Below are 16,455 nucleotides of genomic sequence, written 5' to 3'. Positions count from 1 at the left end.
CCTAAATCAACAGGTTGGAAATAATGGTAACCCGCATCTAACAGGTGTAGGGGAGATTAGTCCAAAACCGGGACACGGGGTAAATCCAGGAAACGGCAGTATGGCTACTATACTCTGTATCTTTAGGTACTTACATAAAAGTAAACGAATAATTTGTACATTTTCGGGTAGTTAAAACCTTTATTGATTAACCAACCGAATACAAAACCACCTGGACCAGTCACTGAACGAAGTAAGACTCCGCTGTCCGTCCGTCCGTCCGTCTGTCACCAGGCTGTATCTCACGAACCGTGATAGCTAGACAGTTGAAATTTTCACAGATGATGTATTTCTGTTGCCGCTATAACAACAAATACTAAAAACAGAATAAAATAAAGATTTAAATGGGGCTCCCATACAACAAACGTGATTTTTGACCAAAGTTAAGCAACGTCGGGCGTGGTCAGTACTTGGATGGGTGACCGTTTATTCTTTGCATTTTTTTCCGTTTTTTTTTCATTATGGTACGGAACCCTTCGTGCGCGAGTCCGACTCGCACTTGCCCGGTTTTTTGCATTATGGTACGGAACCCTTCGTGCGCGAGTCCGACTCGCACTTGCCCGGTTTAATTTACACTCGTGTGTCTCTCTGTCTGTCCGTCTGTCACAGCCAATTTTTTTTACCTTTTGAACGCCACAGACGGCAATTGACGTCAACGCAAAATCGTGACAACGACGCCAAAGACGGCATTTGACGTCGATCGTTTTTTGATGAAAATCTACTGAAAAACATCCCACTGGTTGGCATTATTTATTCACAAAACTAAATTTTACCCCCGTAGCGTCAGTGGCACGGCAAATGGATGCGCCGTTTGGCGTTCAAGAGGTATACCTAAAAATACAGACTATAGTAGACTAGACGGGCCCGCAGCTCCGCTCACGTAAATTAAATAAAGAGTTTGTCTTATGTTTAGTTAAATACCGACATTATTATGTGTCGCTGCCAGGGTTTATAACTGTGATAAGGATTTCTTATTTGTCAAGTAGGTAGCCGTTATTTGGATAACTTAATTCGAAAATTTCTTATAACGTACGTAGGTATTTATTTAAAACTTGTTTTAACATAAAATTATTACTTATTGTTGTAAGCCTAGTTGCAAAAACGTTCATTAGATTACTTATTTTCCGCTTTAAGCCACGAATATGGACGACCACCCATAAATCGCCTTTTCATACAAACGTAGGTCAACGTAGGAAATGGGGACTATTTCCCTTTCTGGATCTTAACATTACTACGGCTAAGGTGACGCAACGATCCAAAGGACTCACCTGGCCTCCGATACCAGATCACGTCATGTTTCTTGCGATCTTGCGATAGCTCTCGCCATCGGACGTCTCACATTTTGTTGTCCCAAGTCCCAAGTACGCTCGTCTCCCATTCTATAACTTTGTATTTTTGGCTCATCTCGGCAGCCCTTTCCCTGGACGAATGACAATGTTTGCCGAGCCATGAAAATCAATCTGAATAATAATAACTCATAAAGAAATTTAAAACAATAAAATACAAATTATTAACACGATAATCATACGATAATATTAATTTGATTGATATGTCATAAACTAAGGTTGAGGTTGGCAGCACTTTTTATTTTACGTACCCAAAGGGTAAAACGGGACCCTATTACTAAGACTTCGCTGTCCGTCCGTCCGTCCGTCCGTCCGTCCGTCCGTCCGTCCGTCCGTCCGTCCGTCTGTCTGTCACCAGGCTGTATCTCACGAACCGTGATAGCTAGACAGTTGAAATTTTCACAGATGATGTATTTCTGTTGCCGCTATAACAACAAAAAAATACTAAAAACAGAATAATATAAAGATTTAAATGGGGCTCCCATACAACAAACGTGATTTTTGACCAAAGTTAAGCAACATCGGGAGTGGTCAGTACTTGGATGGGTGACCGTTTTTTTTTTGCTTTTTTTTTTCGTTTTTTTTTTGCATTATGGTACGGAACCCTTCGTGCGCGAGTCCGACTCGCACTTGCCCGGTTTTTTTTATCCCGTTCTGGTTTTTCAATTTTATATATATGATAGTTTCAGGTTGACGAACGTTTTAGTCACTTCTTAGATTGTCAATAAAATTGTAATGATGTGCGTTCCTGATGCGTATGAAAATTAAATCAGAAAATAGTTTATCGTTTAGAGAACTTGGCGAGATCCATTGCTATTGTAACAAATACAATAACGATATTACAATAACAATACAATAACTGTTAATTTTTTTTTAATCATTTATTTACTTACAATATATATACAGTGGTACTACTAAACTAAATTAATAACTAGCTTAAATCTAAAATAGGCCCTTGAGGCATTGTACCAAGGATGCTGGCGGCATTTCCTCGCTGTATCGCAATGCTGATACGTTGTGCGAGGTAGCCGCCAGCTCTTCGGTCACCAGTTACGTCAACCAGAAGGTAGCCGCCATTACAATTGTATATTGCTAATGTTGTTTTAATTGGGATTCGGTACACCAGACTTTTCTTAATCCAGGTATGGGTTAAAACAGTATAAAATAAAGATTTAAAAGTTGTTTATTTTTCCAATACGTTCACTTGATAAACATGTTGTTGTCTTGAATTAATCTTAAATCGCTTTTGACCTTTCTGTAGTCAACATCGCATTAAGCGATACCAAGTAAAGATTGTGTTCCAAAATACCTCTATAACTTTTTTTGATCATTCGTTTGTAATATGGTTATTAGCCACTTTCAGTGTTAAACAGTAACACAATGGTTTACTGTAACATAAACGCATATTGCTTGCGTCAGCGCAACCTAACGTGTATATATAGGCAGGCATTTAGAGAATATACGTCCTTATGCTATAACACATAAGGCTCCAAACAATATAACAAGAAGCCCTTTCGTTATCTGACGTTGCCTGACCTAAATCTCACGGGAAGTATATTCGATTCCCATCTTTCAAAAATTCATGCATGAAGCTAATATTCTATACCGGTAGAGACTGCCACTGGTACTAATCTGTATAAACTTGTCGACATTCATGATATTACAAGGTGTGTCAGCGATCTTGGCAGCGAGGCGGGTAGAGTCCGCAGCCTGGATGGCAGCCAGCTCACTGTGTTGTCTAGCAGGGAGGGATCTAGACACTAACCTCTATGAATTTATCCACGTTCATAATATTACAAGGTGTGTCAGCGATCTTGGCAGCGAGGCGGGTAGAGTCCGCAGCCGCCTGGATGGCAGCCAGCTCTTCGGTGGACAATGTGTTGTCTAGCAGGGAGGGATCTAGCGGCCCTACGCCTTCGTCTTCGAGTTCGCCTTCTAAAGAAAAAAAAATGTGATAAGGAACCACTATAAAAATGCCAGGGATCACCAACTGTTTGGTGTTAATACTCGTACCTATGTTGAATATAAAGTCAACAAAGGGTTTATAATAAAATAATAAACTGCCTCATAGTTTGCCAAAACCATAAAGTATAATGTTGTAAAACTTTTGTGAAACGCATCATGTAGAAACCATTAGATTTGATTTCTTAAAACACAAAGATTAACCCTTCTTTGCATGGTGATGGAAATTTCCATCATAACATTGTCCTATGAAATAAAGGTGCTTTCGGAGGTGATTGATATTTATTTTTAAGACTGTCATGTTTCAACAACATTACAGCGTGAAATGGAACGTAGTTGTGATAAAATAAATAAACAGAATTTTAACATTTAAATTTTTTATTCGCGGGGTCGCCGTTTCGCGCCATTTACGAAAACTGTTGACCTTGTATTCTGTATTCTGAACGATAGTACTGCGAAAATATTGATATTTGCGGAATAATTAATGTGTATCAGGTATGTAATTTAATATTATGTTACTTTTTGTGCATACATTTTCGAAATTGGAACATAAAGTAACTCGAAAGTATGGCGAATGCAAATACCCTTCATGCAAGGGTTCTACTACAGTTTCGTGCAATAAGTATCGTTGTCTTAAAAAAAAATAACTCTTCTTCTTCCTCGCGTTGTCGCGGCATTTTGCCACGGCTCATGGGAGCCTGGGGTCCGCTTGACAACTAATCCCATGATTTAACGTAGGCACTAGTTTTTACGAAAGCGACTGCCATCTGACCTTCCAACCCAGAGGGGAAACTAGGCCTTATTGGGATTAGTCCCAAAAAAAATAACTGTTTCCTGAAATATCACGTAGAATAAATATTTTGTAACTCTTGTATAAAATAAATAAGAATAATTACATCAAAACTGTTTAATTTATTTAGTACCTATGTACTACGCTTAAGGTCAGAGTTTGCATAATGATGGAAATTTCCATCATATAATATTGACGACCGGTAAGGGCAGTTATTTGTATGATGATACAGATATTTGTTCCTGAGTCATGGTTGTTTAAGTATTTCTATGTATTTAAGTATTTATATATTATATATATCGTTGTCTGAGTACCCACAACACAAGCCTCCTTGAGCTTACCGTGGGGCTTAGTCAATTTGTGTAAAAATGTCCTATAATATTTATTTATTTATTCATTTATTTAGTTATATTAAAAAATAGATATATTTCGTAAATCTTACCTTATATATTTTTTTTACATTTTTACCGTAATGTGGAGGTCAACTAACATTATCCTGATTTATTTCAAAAATAAATAAAAAATCATGCAAAGAAGGGTTAAAAAAGGAGTTTGGGCAAATAAAAAGTTAGCAAATCAAACATCGTAAAAGGGGTTATTCGCAGACGGTCTAGAACGGAAAATGACTAGTGTAATATTTTGCCTATATTACTTTTAGTCTAAATTGCGAACGGTCCAGAACGCAAAATGTTAGAGATGTCGACGGAGCCCCGCTGTCGCGGGGCTCCTATTCTGTGCTGTTTGGCCTTCGGCCATTTGAAGATAACTAACGAACCTAACCTACCCTAGTGATATAAAAAAGATGGTTATTTTGCGTTCTAGATCGTTCGCGATGTAGACTAAAAGGGATATAGGCAAAATATTACATTAGTCATTTTGCGTTCTAGACCGTCCGCGACATAGCAGAGGTAGAATTTAACCTCGATAGTCCTCACCTCTCTGGTCGTCACTGGCGAGCTGTATCTCCACATAGACGGTCCTGGCTTGCGGCGTGTCGGCGGCCGCGCCCAGCAGCGCGGGGCCGGAGCGCGCGTTGTACTGCGGGTAGCAGCGAGCGATCGCCATGGCGCTCGCGTACACGTCGCGTTTGCGGCAGATCAGCTGGAATACAAGTTATGTCAGGTTGAATAGGATATTATACTGTATTTAAAATAAATTATTTTACACCATGCATGAAATAAAGCACCAGATAATTATTGGAAAAACACAGATAGGAGTTATTTTTAAACACAAGTTCTATTAATAAATCGGATAGAAATATAAAAAGTAGGTGAGTTGACCGTGACGTCACGATGTAATGTTTCATATAAATTCCATATTAGCAAATCGTTTTGACAGTTCTACAAAAGTAACTGATTTGACTAGTAGGAAAATACCCTATTATACATTTTAACCACACCAACTGGGAAAGGCTCTCTTGATTGTACTAAAACTAATAGCAAAGTTGCATTTTATTCACATGTGAGGCAAATTAATCAAATGCAAATTCTGAGCTATTTTCTAATGTTTGCTTGCAGAATTGACTTTTAAATGATGACTTTGAATGATAAATATTTAATAACATTCATTTGGATTTGTTATATCTTACTATTAATATTTTCTTCGGGTCAGTGTGGTGAAAAATTTTGTGTTCCACTCGGGGGCAAATTTTGTTTAAGCCTCGTGCTTTGAAACCCTAGCAACACTCAATATTCCATTTTTCGAATCTTTTTGCAATTTTGGAATCTTTCGCTTGCTCGGGTATTAATATTAACATGAGCGGTTAAACAACAACTTTGCCCCCTTGTAAAACAAATAACTATTAACAAGCCTATAAAATGTGCCACTGCTGGACAAAAGCCCTCCCCCTAGAACTTATTAATACATACCACGACGTATTCATGCTCTCTCTGCGTCCTATTCCACGAGCGCACTAGTTTAGCGAGCGCGTGCGAGCGAGACGGCGCGGCGTGCCGCGAGCGGCGAGCTGGCAACGACGCGAGACTGGCGCCGCGGGGCCATAGCTCCACACACTCGCCGGGGGACGTGGACACGCAGGTAAGACCGCGCTTCCATGCCTGGAATAAATGTACACGTTAGGGTGGTATTCCACCTGTCTCACTCTCTCATTAAGCAAGATATGAGATGCAAATACATATTGGACCAAGATATTGCACAGATGGAATACCATCAATCTGATGAGCGTTTTCTAAAAAAAAAATATTAAAAGCCTGATTCTCCAGATCCTGATCTTTTTGGGTTCTTCCAACTCAAAATCATATTCAATACTGATGCAAAAGTCCCAACATTTGTATGGAAATTTAAGTTTGCACTACGTCACGCTAACGCAAGAAGAAACGCGACGCTAATAAGTGAAAAAAATCACACTGAAAGGGACCGGACATTTTGGGACATGTTAATGTACGATTAGCGTACCTCAACAATCATGCCATGTCAGAGCTGTGAGGTGGGCCACCTGATCCACTATGAGGGTGGGTTGTTCGTTGTTCCTCAGGGTGTAAGGCCTAAATAATATGGGCTAAAGGTACCTCTTCCGTAACTCGTGGTTCAAACTTGCACCGCACATCATGCCATGTCAGAGCGTTGAGGTGGGCCACCTGACCCACTATGAGGGTGGGTTGTTCCTAAGGGTGAGGTCTAAATCATATGAGCTAAAAGTACCGACCTCTTCAGTAACTCTTGGTTCAAGCTTGCACCGCACATCATGCCATGTCAGAGCGTTGAGGTGGACCACCTGACCCACTATAAGGGCGGGTTGTTCCTCAGGGTCCGAGGCTGAGAGACCCCATCGGAACTTGACGCTAACCGCCGAGTTCGACATCATGCGAACTGTGGAAAAGATTAATGGTTTTAATAAGCTTTAACAATCCCACTTTGCTGTTAGAAAAGACTAAAACGCTCCAAAGACCGGCACAGACTGCATTATCTAGAGTACTATTTTATAATTACAATGGTTATCTGTTATCAGCACAGCTGTTAACACAGCTGTTGATACCTTATCATCGTTGGAATATACATTATTGTACAAATACTGTAATTATAATGTAATTCGCCATCAGATATATCGGAGCGGCCAAGGTGTTCACAATATCTGAACACGCACACTAACGCCCTGACAATAAAGGCGTGTTCAGATATTTGTGAGCGTCTGGGCCGCTCCGATATATCTGATGGCGGCTGTAGATTTGTAACATTGTAAAGTGGCAAGTAAATACAGCTGCAACATAATGACGCGCGACAAAATGCAACTGGTTTTTAATGCAGTACTGTAAAATGGTTTTAAAAATTTCAATATTTTAGCTGTGGTGTGAATTTTTAAGTATAAGTACAACTTTCAATAATCCCATAAAAATAATATATGGAATTAAAAACTGATGCACAAATATGTAGAATAGAATAGAATAGAATAGAATAGATTTATTCGTAAGCACAAACAATCGGAACAGTACATAGTATAAAAGAAAACACAAAATAAGATTAAAGTGCCACGAAATGGCCCCATCTCAGCATGTTGCTGGTGGCTTCCAGCGCTGATCTTCCGATGAGACCATCAAGTGAGAAGAATCGGAAACGGAAGGTAACAGACAAGAACAAAAAAGACAAAAATAACATACAGTAAACAGTTAGTTAAATAAGAAAAAAGTTACACAGCAAGAAGATACAACATATTGACTATTTACAATTAAGATTAATTAATACAAAAACAAGCATCGTGCTCTAAATCGCTGTATCGATCCGGTCCGACCATATCTTGGCTGAGCATTACAGCTGTATATACTACTAGCGCCAACGGTGGCTACACTAACTAAAAAGCAATGTCAGACCAAACCAATATCGAGCGTTCATGAAATCTACGTTAAAAAATCTTGTAAGATTAGCTTATTAGCAAAACAGCATTGTAGGATGACGAATTTACGAAAATGTACGAAATACTAACATAACAGCACTCTACTAAGTATGGCGTAAAGGAATGATGAACCCCAAAGGAACAAAACACTTGAGGTAAGCATAAGTAAAATTACAAACTACAGGCAGCTGGTATCAAGTCTGTAGGCTTCTTGGCTACATTGGTGATTAAGTAAATACAGTTTAATCTTTGACTTAAAGCTATGAATACTTTGCAGGTTTCTCAAAGGCGGAGGTATATTGTTCCAGACTTTTGTAGCACACAAATATACAGTCAAATTACCATAAAAGGCAGGGCCTTTAAGGTAATTTGACTGTATATATGTATAGCAAGGGTGCTATACTATAGTAACGAGAAGATTAATAGAACTTTTCGAAAAAAAAATCCGTTGTCTGTAAAGTCGGTTTACAGATGATAATTTTGCGTGATAACGTCATAAGAAAACATGGCCGTAACATTACCATGGAGATCTGTCCACAACATTACCATGGAGATTTGTCCACAACGTGAAACTTTTTCGTGCATGCTACCGGTGTTCATCGATTTATAAGATGTTATCACGTCAAAAAAATCCTTGGCTACTTTACTCCCATAATTTAAAATAATTAAATAATATGAAGCTATGCAACACACAACTATGTTCTTCATCAGTCAGGCAATTAAAAGTGTCATTCATTTAAATAGAAACACTAATTTTAGTGTTAGTTGAAATGTATTAGTGAATGATTAATTGATTATTTGGACTATGTTATGGAATAACATAGGCCTAGTGGGTAGTGACCCTGCCTGTGAAGCCGATGGTCCTGGGTTCAAATCCCAGTAAGGGCATTTATTTGTGTGATGACACAGATATTTGTTCCTGAGTCATGGTTGTTTTCTATGTATTTAAGTATTTATATAAATATTATATACATCGTTGTCTGAGTACCCACAACACAAGCCTTCTTGAGCTTACTGTGGGACTTGGTCAATCTGTGTAAGAATGTCCTATAATATTTATTTATTATTTATTTATTATTTATTTATTTAATAACGAACTACTTAGTTCGTTATTCCATAACGCAGTCCATTTTATGTTCTTTGGTTATTTTAATATGACATTGTTACAGAACAATAACTTATTAAGACTACAAGAAAGTAAGTAAATGGCTTGTTGCTATCAGAGATAACAAGCTCAGTCATGTTAATCTGAATTTATAACCTAACTTGTTTCTTTTGCATAGCAAACAAATTGATGAAACCAATTTAGCATTTATAGGTAAGTGCATTTTAAAATTTTGTTCACCTTAACTCTAACTGTTTGTTGAGAAACAATATTAGTCTACTAATATTGTTTCTCAACAATGATATGAATCTTTAAACTTTATATCCTTCAGCGTCCATAATGTTTAACCTTTTGTATATTTTGTCCGGGATAAGTGGTGTACTACAAGAGAGGCCCATGCTCAGCAGTGGGTGATAAAAGGCTGATATGATGATGATTTGTCTATTACAATTACCAACAGAATAATTTATATACTATAAGCAAAAAGAATAGATAGTATAGAGGGGTCCTGTCATTGTAAATTGTGTAGTCACTGTAAATTTACTGCCATCGACACACGACTAAAACTCAAAATGAAAACGTATAAAGTTATCAAAAAATGTATATATATGGATAAATTATTTTATTATTTTTATATCATTTTGATCCATGTTCATTCACTGATATCTATGTGTTAAAATTGTTAAATATGAAACGGTGTCGTCACGCCATCTAGCCGAGGATAGGCTAAAGGTGTGTGCGGCATCTATTCGAGAATGACTTTTACTTGAATTCCGAGGCACGTTTTTTCCTTAGACTTTATTCGTCTTATACGAAGTTACATATGTCTTTGCTATAAGTAACATACTAAAAGGGCACATTTATTATTGATCCCCCACTTAAAGGCAATCACAGCATGGAATAAGTATTACATTAATTTAAACATTAAGTTAACACTCAGTTAATGACTTAGTATACATTATAATAATAATGCTGATGATGCCTTGTCCCATATACATACCACACAATTTGGACTGTAATTTAATTTTAAGGTTATTAATTCAGTAGCAAAATTTTGACAAAGGCATACGAAGGGTTAAGGGTCATTGACCTTGCAATAGTAACATTTGGCAAGTATAACTATTCGCTCAAACTTTTAAATTCGGAAATGTCATTTTATTAGTAAAAACTCGAGATGGTTACCAAACGAAGATGTCAAAAAATTGTTTACGCCAAAAAAATAACCTAAACATTGTGCCAGGTCAACAGACTTTTGACTGAATGAAAAGTGTTGCTTACTTACATATCATTTAACAGATCAAAATACCATTTCAATGAGCTCTAAGTAACAGTAGTGTTTAATTTGAATAAGCGAAAGTAAATAACGCTCGGAGCAGTGAACACAACCGTTATTCTAAAAATAGTCGTTCAATAAATAATGATAAAAAGTTCATTCACCTGACACTAGTACCGGGTTAATCGCACTAAATGTTCTTAAGATTAACATGATTACTTACATAACACTAAAACATGACAATTATCAAAACAAACAATGAAAATAGTCAAAAACGAACGGACGCGCTAACTTTAAAATGATTATGCTTAGTTGCTTACCGTTAGTCCTTCGCGTTCAATTATTCACCGATTTACTGCATGAATGTTGATTCTATTATACAGCAACGAGCGACGTGACGGAGAATAGAAACTTTAAATAACAAAGGAAAGCTATTATAAAATTTATTTCTACTGTACTATCAACTTGCCAAATCATTGAATTCATTTGAAAGCTAGATGCCGTTCAGAAACATGAAAACTGTTGACGAAAATATCATAAGTTAGTAACAAAATGGAAAATACAAATTAATTCCATAGTACTGTATGGTGATTATTAAAACGGAATAATATTCTTTTCCTGTCTATTATATCCACCAGTTTGATAACCTTTTATATAAGCAAATGAAGATCGCAGAATGTGTAGGTCACAACGAGATTTCCGAACGAACCACTTACGTTCCGTTATACAGTTGTAGCGTTCATATTTATTTCGACTTAATTACAAAAACTTTCGAACAATACGTTCAATTCAAAATATAGATGGTCAAGCCAAACTCGTCAGTAGAAAAAGGCGCGAAATTCAAATTTTCTGAGACGATATCCCTTCACGCCTACATTTTTCAAATTTGCCGCCTTTTTCTACTGACAAGATCTGCTTGACCAACATTCCTAAAATCAAAGATACGAGTAAATATAAATCTTCTTAGTAGTTTGTGACCCCAAGATTCAAACAAACGTTCGACGTGTTACCTCTCTGTCGCACTTGTTAAATCGTACATAAGTGTGACAGGGAGGCAACACGTCGAACGTGGTTCGTGGTAGGCCGTAGACCGAGTTCATAATACAATGCGGGAAAGTATCTTATCGGTTCTTGAAAATCGTCATTCTTTATGTTTCTCGTCATAATTTTAGAATTAAATAAGGGGGAATTACCATTAAAACCACAAAAATAATCGGATTTCCTTTAATAATTTCACCAAGCCATACTTAGAACAGAATCACATAACAAAATGTAACTGTAGCACAATAAATTTGCTGTGTTTTTTTAACTTACAGTTATTTTTATTAATTATCAATAGAAGCATTATACAATTTTAAAAGTTTAGACACTTTATGGTAGCTGCGGTGTCTGGCTGTATAGGTATTTACAAACCATTAAATAAAACATAGAAAAAAAATACATGGCGCGAAATTTCAATGTTGTATTTTAAAACAAGTGAATATGAATACTATAGACCAACAAGAAATTGTAGAAATGAAAAAGTGTCAACATCGTAGTGTCGTCCCTTTCAAATCAATCTAAGATAACGGGACGACACTACGATGTTGCCACTTTTTAATTTCTACAATTAGTTGTCGGTCTATACTAAATGTATTTTTCGGAATCTCAAGACACCGCAACAGGTAAATATATTTTCTTAGATAAAATATGAGTGTAATGGTAGTAGGTAATTCAATATACCTATTCTGATTTGTGGTTAAAACTTTTAATTACAATTTTTTTTTTTTAAAGAATTCAATAAACATAAAATGTTTATTTCACGATTTTTCATAGGTACTGTTATTTTTCTATTAGCTATGTAGGTATTTAAGCTATGCATCGGACAATTCTATGTACATTATAATTTTGAAACTGCATTAATATCTGAACAGATAACCTACACATCGAGAGTGAAGTCTATACTTATTTAATCTATAATTTAGTAGGTTAGTACATAGTGTTACTATGGCAACGGTATTATTTAATTGTAACTTTAATTTCATTAAAAGAAAAAACAGTTTGTGAACTTAAATTAAATGTTATTTATTTTATCTACACACATATCATAAACTCTCTATGATGCCTTCAAAATCCGTAAATAATGCCCCACATTACGATAAACTGTTTTGTTACAGCAAATTTCTTATCTGTGAAAATGTGGTAATAGCTTCATTACTATATCAAAATCGATTTGGTAATGACATTCAAATTTCGAACATCTCTGAAAAAAAAAGCAATTTGATTTGACCCCTATTCTAATATCAGTCGAGATGACGTTTTATTCGAAATCAAATGGCAATTGCATACAATATTGACAAATCTCGCTTGTAAGTTGGTATCGGACGATATGGTAATCGACCCCGACTCTAGTTTGTCTTTGAATTAAAAAAAAAACTACGGATGCGTGACATGCGTGAAAAAAGTTTTCATTTGCCGTACAGTTTATCTTTTAATTAGTTTGTAAGTAAAAAATAATTTGTTTTGTTGCTTTTAAAGTAACTATAACAAAAGTTTCGTGTAAAATATACGATAAAGATATTTCGGAGACGCCATCTCATATCCGCGAGTTCCGCCAGAGAGGAAAGTGCCCCAATGTCGGCTGTTATATGAGGTTAGTGAATATATCATAGAAAGTTTATAATATGTGTGTAGATAAATCAGTGTATGTAACTGTACATAATTAGGCATTAAAACACTCGTGTGATACTATTATGAAACTCATTTCATTCGTTTCATAAACCCACACTCGTATTTTAATGCCTTTCATTATGTAGCAGTCACATAAACTACTATTAAAGCCTATAATCAAATATGGAGGATTCTATTAGGTTCGGCATAAAAAATAATACTTGCACCATAGTATACACCATATAACATTATATTAAAAAAAAACAATCACAAAGGCACTTTAACAATAATCACTTAATAATCACTGTCTCAACTAACGTAAAAAAAAACATCACAAATTAATCACACTTAATTAACAAGGTTTTGGCAAAGTTGAAAATTAACTAATTGAACGTGTCATTAATGACTTCAGTGCCATAAGTCACATTATCAGTAGGTAAATTAATTTTATGGTGATATTATTATACTGTAGAGAAGCCAATAGCCATACCAAACAATGAAATTGTTGCAATCACAACCTGTACCCGCGACCAAAACGTCGTAAGCGCCGTAAAATTCATGGCGCTTACACGTTTAGGTCGCGAGATTCACGCTCCGCTTCTATGGTTTGTTGTCAAAACAACAACTCATGGCGCAAAATGATGGTTCTCTGTGCCGGTTCGATACATTAGTAATACCTAATAGTTCAATGGTGTAACTCAAAAAACTGTCGTTTGTTAAATCATTTATTTGCTTCTCTCTCAAATAGGGTATTATACTGTATTTAAAATAAATTATTTTACACCATGCATAAAATAAAGCACCTGATAATTATTAGAAAAACACAGATAGGAGTTATTTTTAAACACAAGTTCTATTTAATAAATCGGATAGAAATATAAAAAGTAGGTGAGTTGACCGTGACGTCACGATGTAAAGTTCCATATAAATTTCATATTAACAAATCGTTTTGACAGTTCTAAAAAAGTTACTGATTGAAGTAAGTTGGAAAATACCCTATTGCTCGAATATGAAAGACTGCACTGTTGATGACAGCAATGGCGGTTCAGATTGTAATAATGCCGGCTGTACACAGTCGTCGAGACACCCCGAGACAGGCCGAGAACGAGTGTGTACTATACTGCTCCCTCCTCGTCTCGTCACACGCTTCTCCGATTGGATAGGAGCGGTGCCGAGACTCTCGGCGAGAGGCTCTCAACGAGTTTGTACAGTCAGCAGCAGAAGTTGCTAAGCGGGCGAGGTGTCCAAAGTTACCTAGACACACTCTTATTCTCTTAACAATAAAGTCGCGTCAAGATCATTTTGAACACCTCGCCCGCTTAGCAACTTCTGCTGCCGAGTGTACAGCCGGCATAAGGTAATTTACGAAATGGAAATAATGTATCTTAAATCAATATTCTAGTAGTGTTTAAATCAACTAGGAAGTTAAAACACGTGACAAGCTGTATGTCGGCGATAAACGACAAGGTATTTTGCTTTCTCGTGCAGCTGACTGTAGGTAAGGTAGGTACTTTCGTACCTAGTCACAGTGACACTAGTATGAGGTCCATAGGGACTTTCATATTGATTGTCACTGTGACAAGGTACGAAATGGTACTAAAATTGAATTCTTTGACTGTACCAATATAAGAATACAGCTGTTAATGGAATATCAGAGTCATTTTACAGTCATTTGCTGGCTATGGATGAGGTCTTGGTGGCTCAGATGGCAGAGCGCTGGAGTATCGATCCAGAGGCCCTGAGTTCAAGTCTCATCCAAGACAGTAATTTTTCCAATTTTAAATTTATTCTAAGTTCATTTTACAGGGTTAATCACACAAGTATATTTAGGTCCTTTGTTAAAACATGTAATTTTTAACTATGATTGTACTAAAAAAAATATATCACATTGTTTATGTCCTTTAGAACAAGCGGTTGATGTAAAAAAAAGTCAAGAAAAAAATATAAGCGCTATTTCACTTAAAACGTACCTACATTTGTACAAAATAATATATATACCTAAAATATTTTTTAACGAAACAGCAAAGAATAGGTTGTTAAAAATACCCATTATTTTTATACATTGTAAGTGTTGTACAGTTGTAGTGCATTATTATATTCCATCGTATTTTCACGGAGACGTACTTACGTGTCTTGCTATTTCAGTCAGTCTCGGTACAAAAAGTACTGACGTTGACTGAAGTAGCATGACAAATACGAACGTTTCCGAGAAAATACGATGGAAAACAAGCACTACATCTGTAAGGAATACATACGATTTTAAGTGCTATAACATCATGTAAACATTAAAATACAACAATTCATTCTAAGTTTATTGTCATTCATATCATGACATAGCACGTATGGGTATACAATCTATATCCACAGGAGTATAGAAACGAAACAGAGTAACACCTTTACACAACTCCATGAAAGCGTCGGGTGACAAGCAAAACTCACTAAGTACTATCGTACTATCAAAAAATTTAAGTAACAATGCACTTTATTACACTTGTAACACGGTTTATTGTCCAATCATTTCAATGATGTTAGTTAGTGACATTTGCTTGTCACCCGACGAAAGGAGCGTAGCCGCACATTTATAGTAAATACTCTAGCACCTGTTCTTTACAGTACAGGTGCTACTTTCTCTCACTAGTGCGGGAATGAGCACTTTCCGTGCCTATGTCGGAAGTTTAAAGGGCCATATTTACTGTAAAACGTGGTACGACATACGTGCGAGTAGGTAATTCACAACTCGTGTCGATTTAAAACACTCCCTTGCGAATTTCCTACTTTCCTCTTGTATCTTAAATAACTATTCCGCACGGTTGTATAAAGCAAATTCTGTTTATTTTGACCCCTGTTTTATGACTTCATGATTAAAAACAAATGTTATACTCATACTGTGACCGGTTTAGAATACTGTAAAAAAACTCCCGTTAATGTAAATAAAAAAACAAATATTACTACTAAAATTATACACTTCAATACCCTAGATCCGATGTCTATAAATCTATAACATACACTATGACAATTCTAATAACAACACCTATATTATACTTTTAGAGCCCAAAAACTGATATTTTAGGAACTCTTTTCTATTGAGTGCCCTTGCAGGGCTCATGTTTGAAACAACTCATTTGTTATTATTAACAACGATGGGACTTAATCGCGTAAAATTAAGTTTTAAATTTACCTCCGACGTTTCGAGGACGGCGTTGTCCCCGCGATCTCGGAAAAGACTGGCTAAAGTTGACAACAACATCAATTAATCAATCAATCAATTTATTAGTTGTTTAATACCCATTTGTATAGCCACCATCAGATATATCGGAGCGGTCGAGGTGCTCACAAATATCTGAACACGCCTCTATTGTCAAGGTGTTAAGGCAGGGGTCACCAAATGGCGGACCGCGACCTGGATCAGGACCGCGAACCTATTTTATTATTTTTTTGCTTATT

The 16,455-nt window shown here is 36.3% G+C and overlaps 1 protein-coding gene and 1 long non-coding RNA gene across 3 annotated transcripts in view; one reads left to right on the top strand and one right to left on the bottom strand.

Annotated features, from left to right (window-relative positions):
* The window catches only part of LOC134800739 (probable aminopeptidase NPEPL1), a 44,819-nt gene extending 34,009 nt beyond the window's left edge, over window positions 1-10,810 (bottom strand). Inside the window, exons 1-5 of one of the 2 annotated variants that reach the window (XM_063773270.1) lie at window positions 10,683-10,810; window positions 6,803-6,966; window positions 6,006-6,194; window positions 5,073-5,238; window positions 3,151-3,320 (exon numbers count right to left, since the gene is read on the bottom strand). In XM_063773270.1, the coding sequence (XP_063629340.1) occupies window positions 3,151-3,320; window positions 5,073-5,238; window positions 6,006-6,194; window positions 6,803-6,961 (684 nt within the window). In that variant the 5' untranslated portion in view covers window positions 6,962-6,966; window positions 10,683-10,810. Of the gene's footprint in view, window positions 1-3,150; window positions 3,321-5,072; window positions 5,239-6,005; window positions 6,195-6,802; window positions 6,967-10,682 lie in introns of those variants that run through there. The other variant, XM_063773271.1, reaches the window with a different exon arrangement.
* Window positions 10,811-11,543: 733 nt separating this feature from the next.
* LOC134800893 (uncharacterized) lies at window positions 11,544-12,113 on the top strand. Its single transcript, XR_010145590.1, has 2 exons — window positions 11,544-11,838; window positions 11,976-12,113. It is a non-coding gene; the product is annotated as an uncharacterized LOC134800893 (long non-coding RNA).
* Window positions 12,114-16,455: the final 4,342 nt, after the last annotated feature.

This window comes from Cydia splendana, chromosome 20 (genome assembly GCF_910591565.1).
Source record: "Cydia splendana chromosome 20, ilCydSple1.2, whole genome shotgun sequence".
Lineage (NCBI taxonomy): Eukaryota > Metazoa > Arthropoda > Insecta > Lepidoptera > Tortricidae > Cydia > Cydia splendana.
Note: the sequence above shows the minus strand (reverse complement) of the source record. Positions and strands in the feature narration are given on the sequence as shown.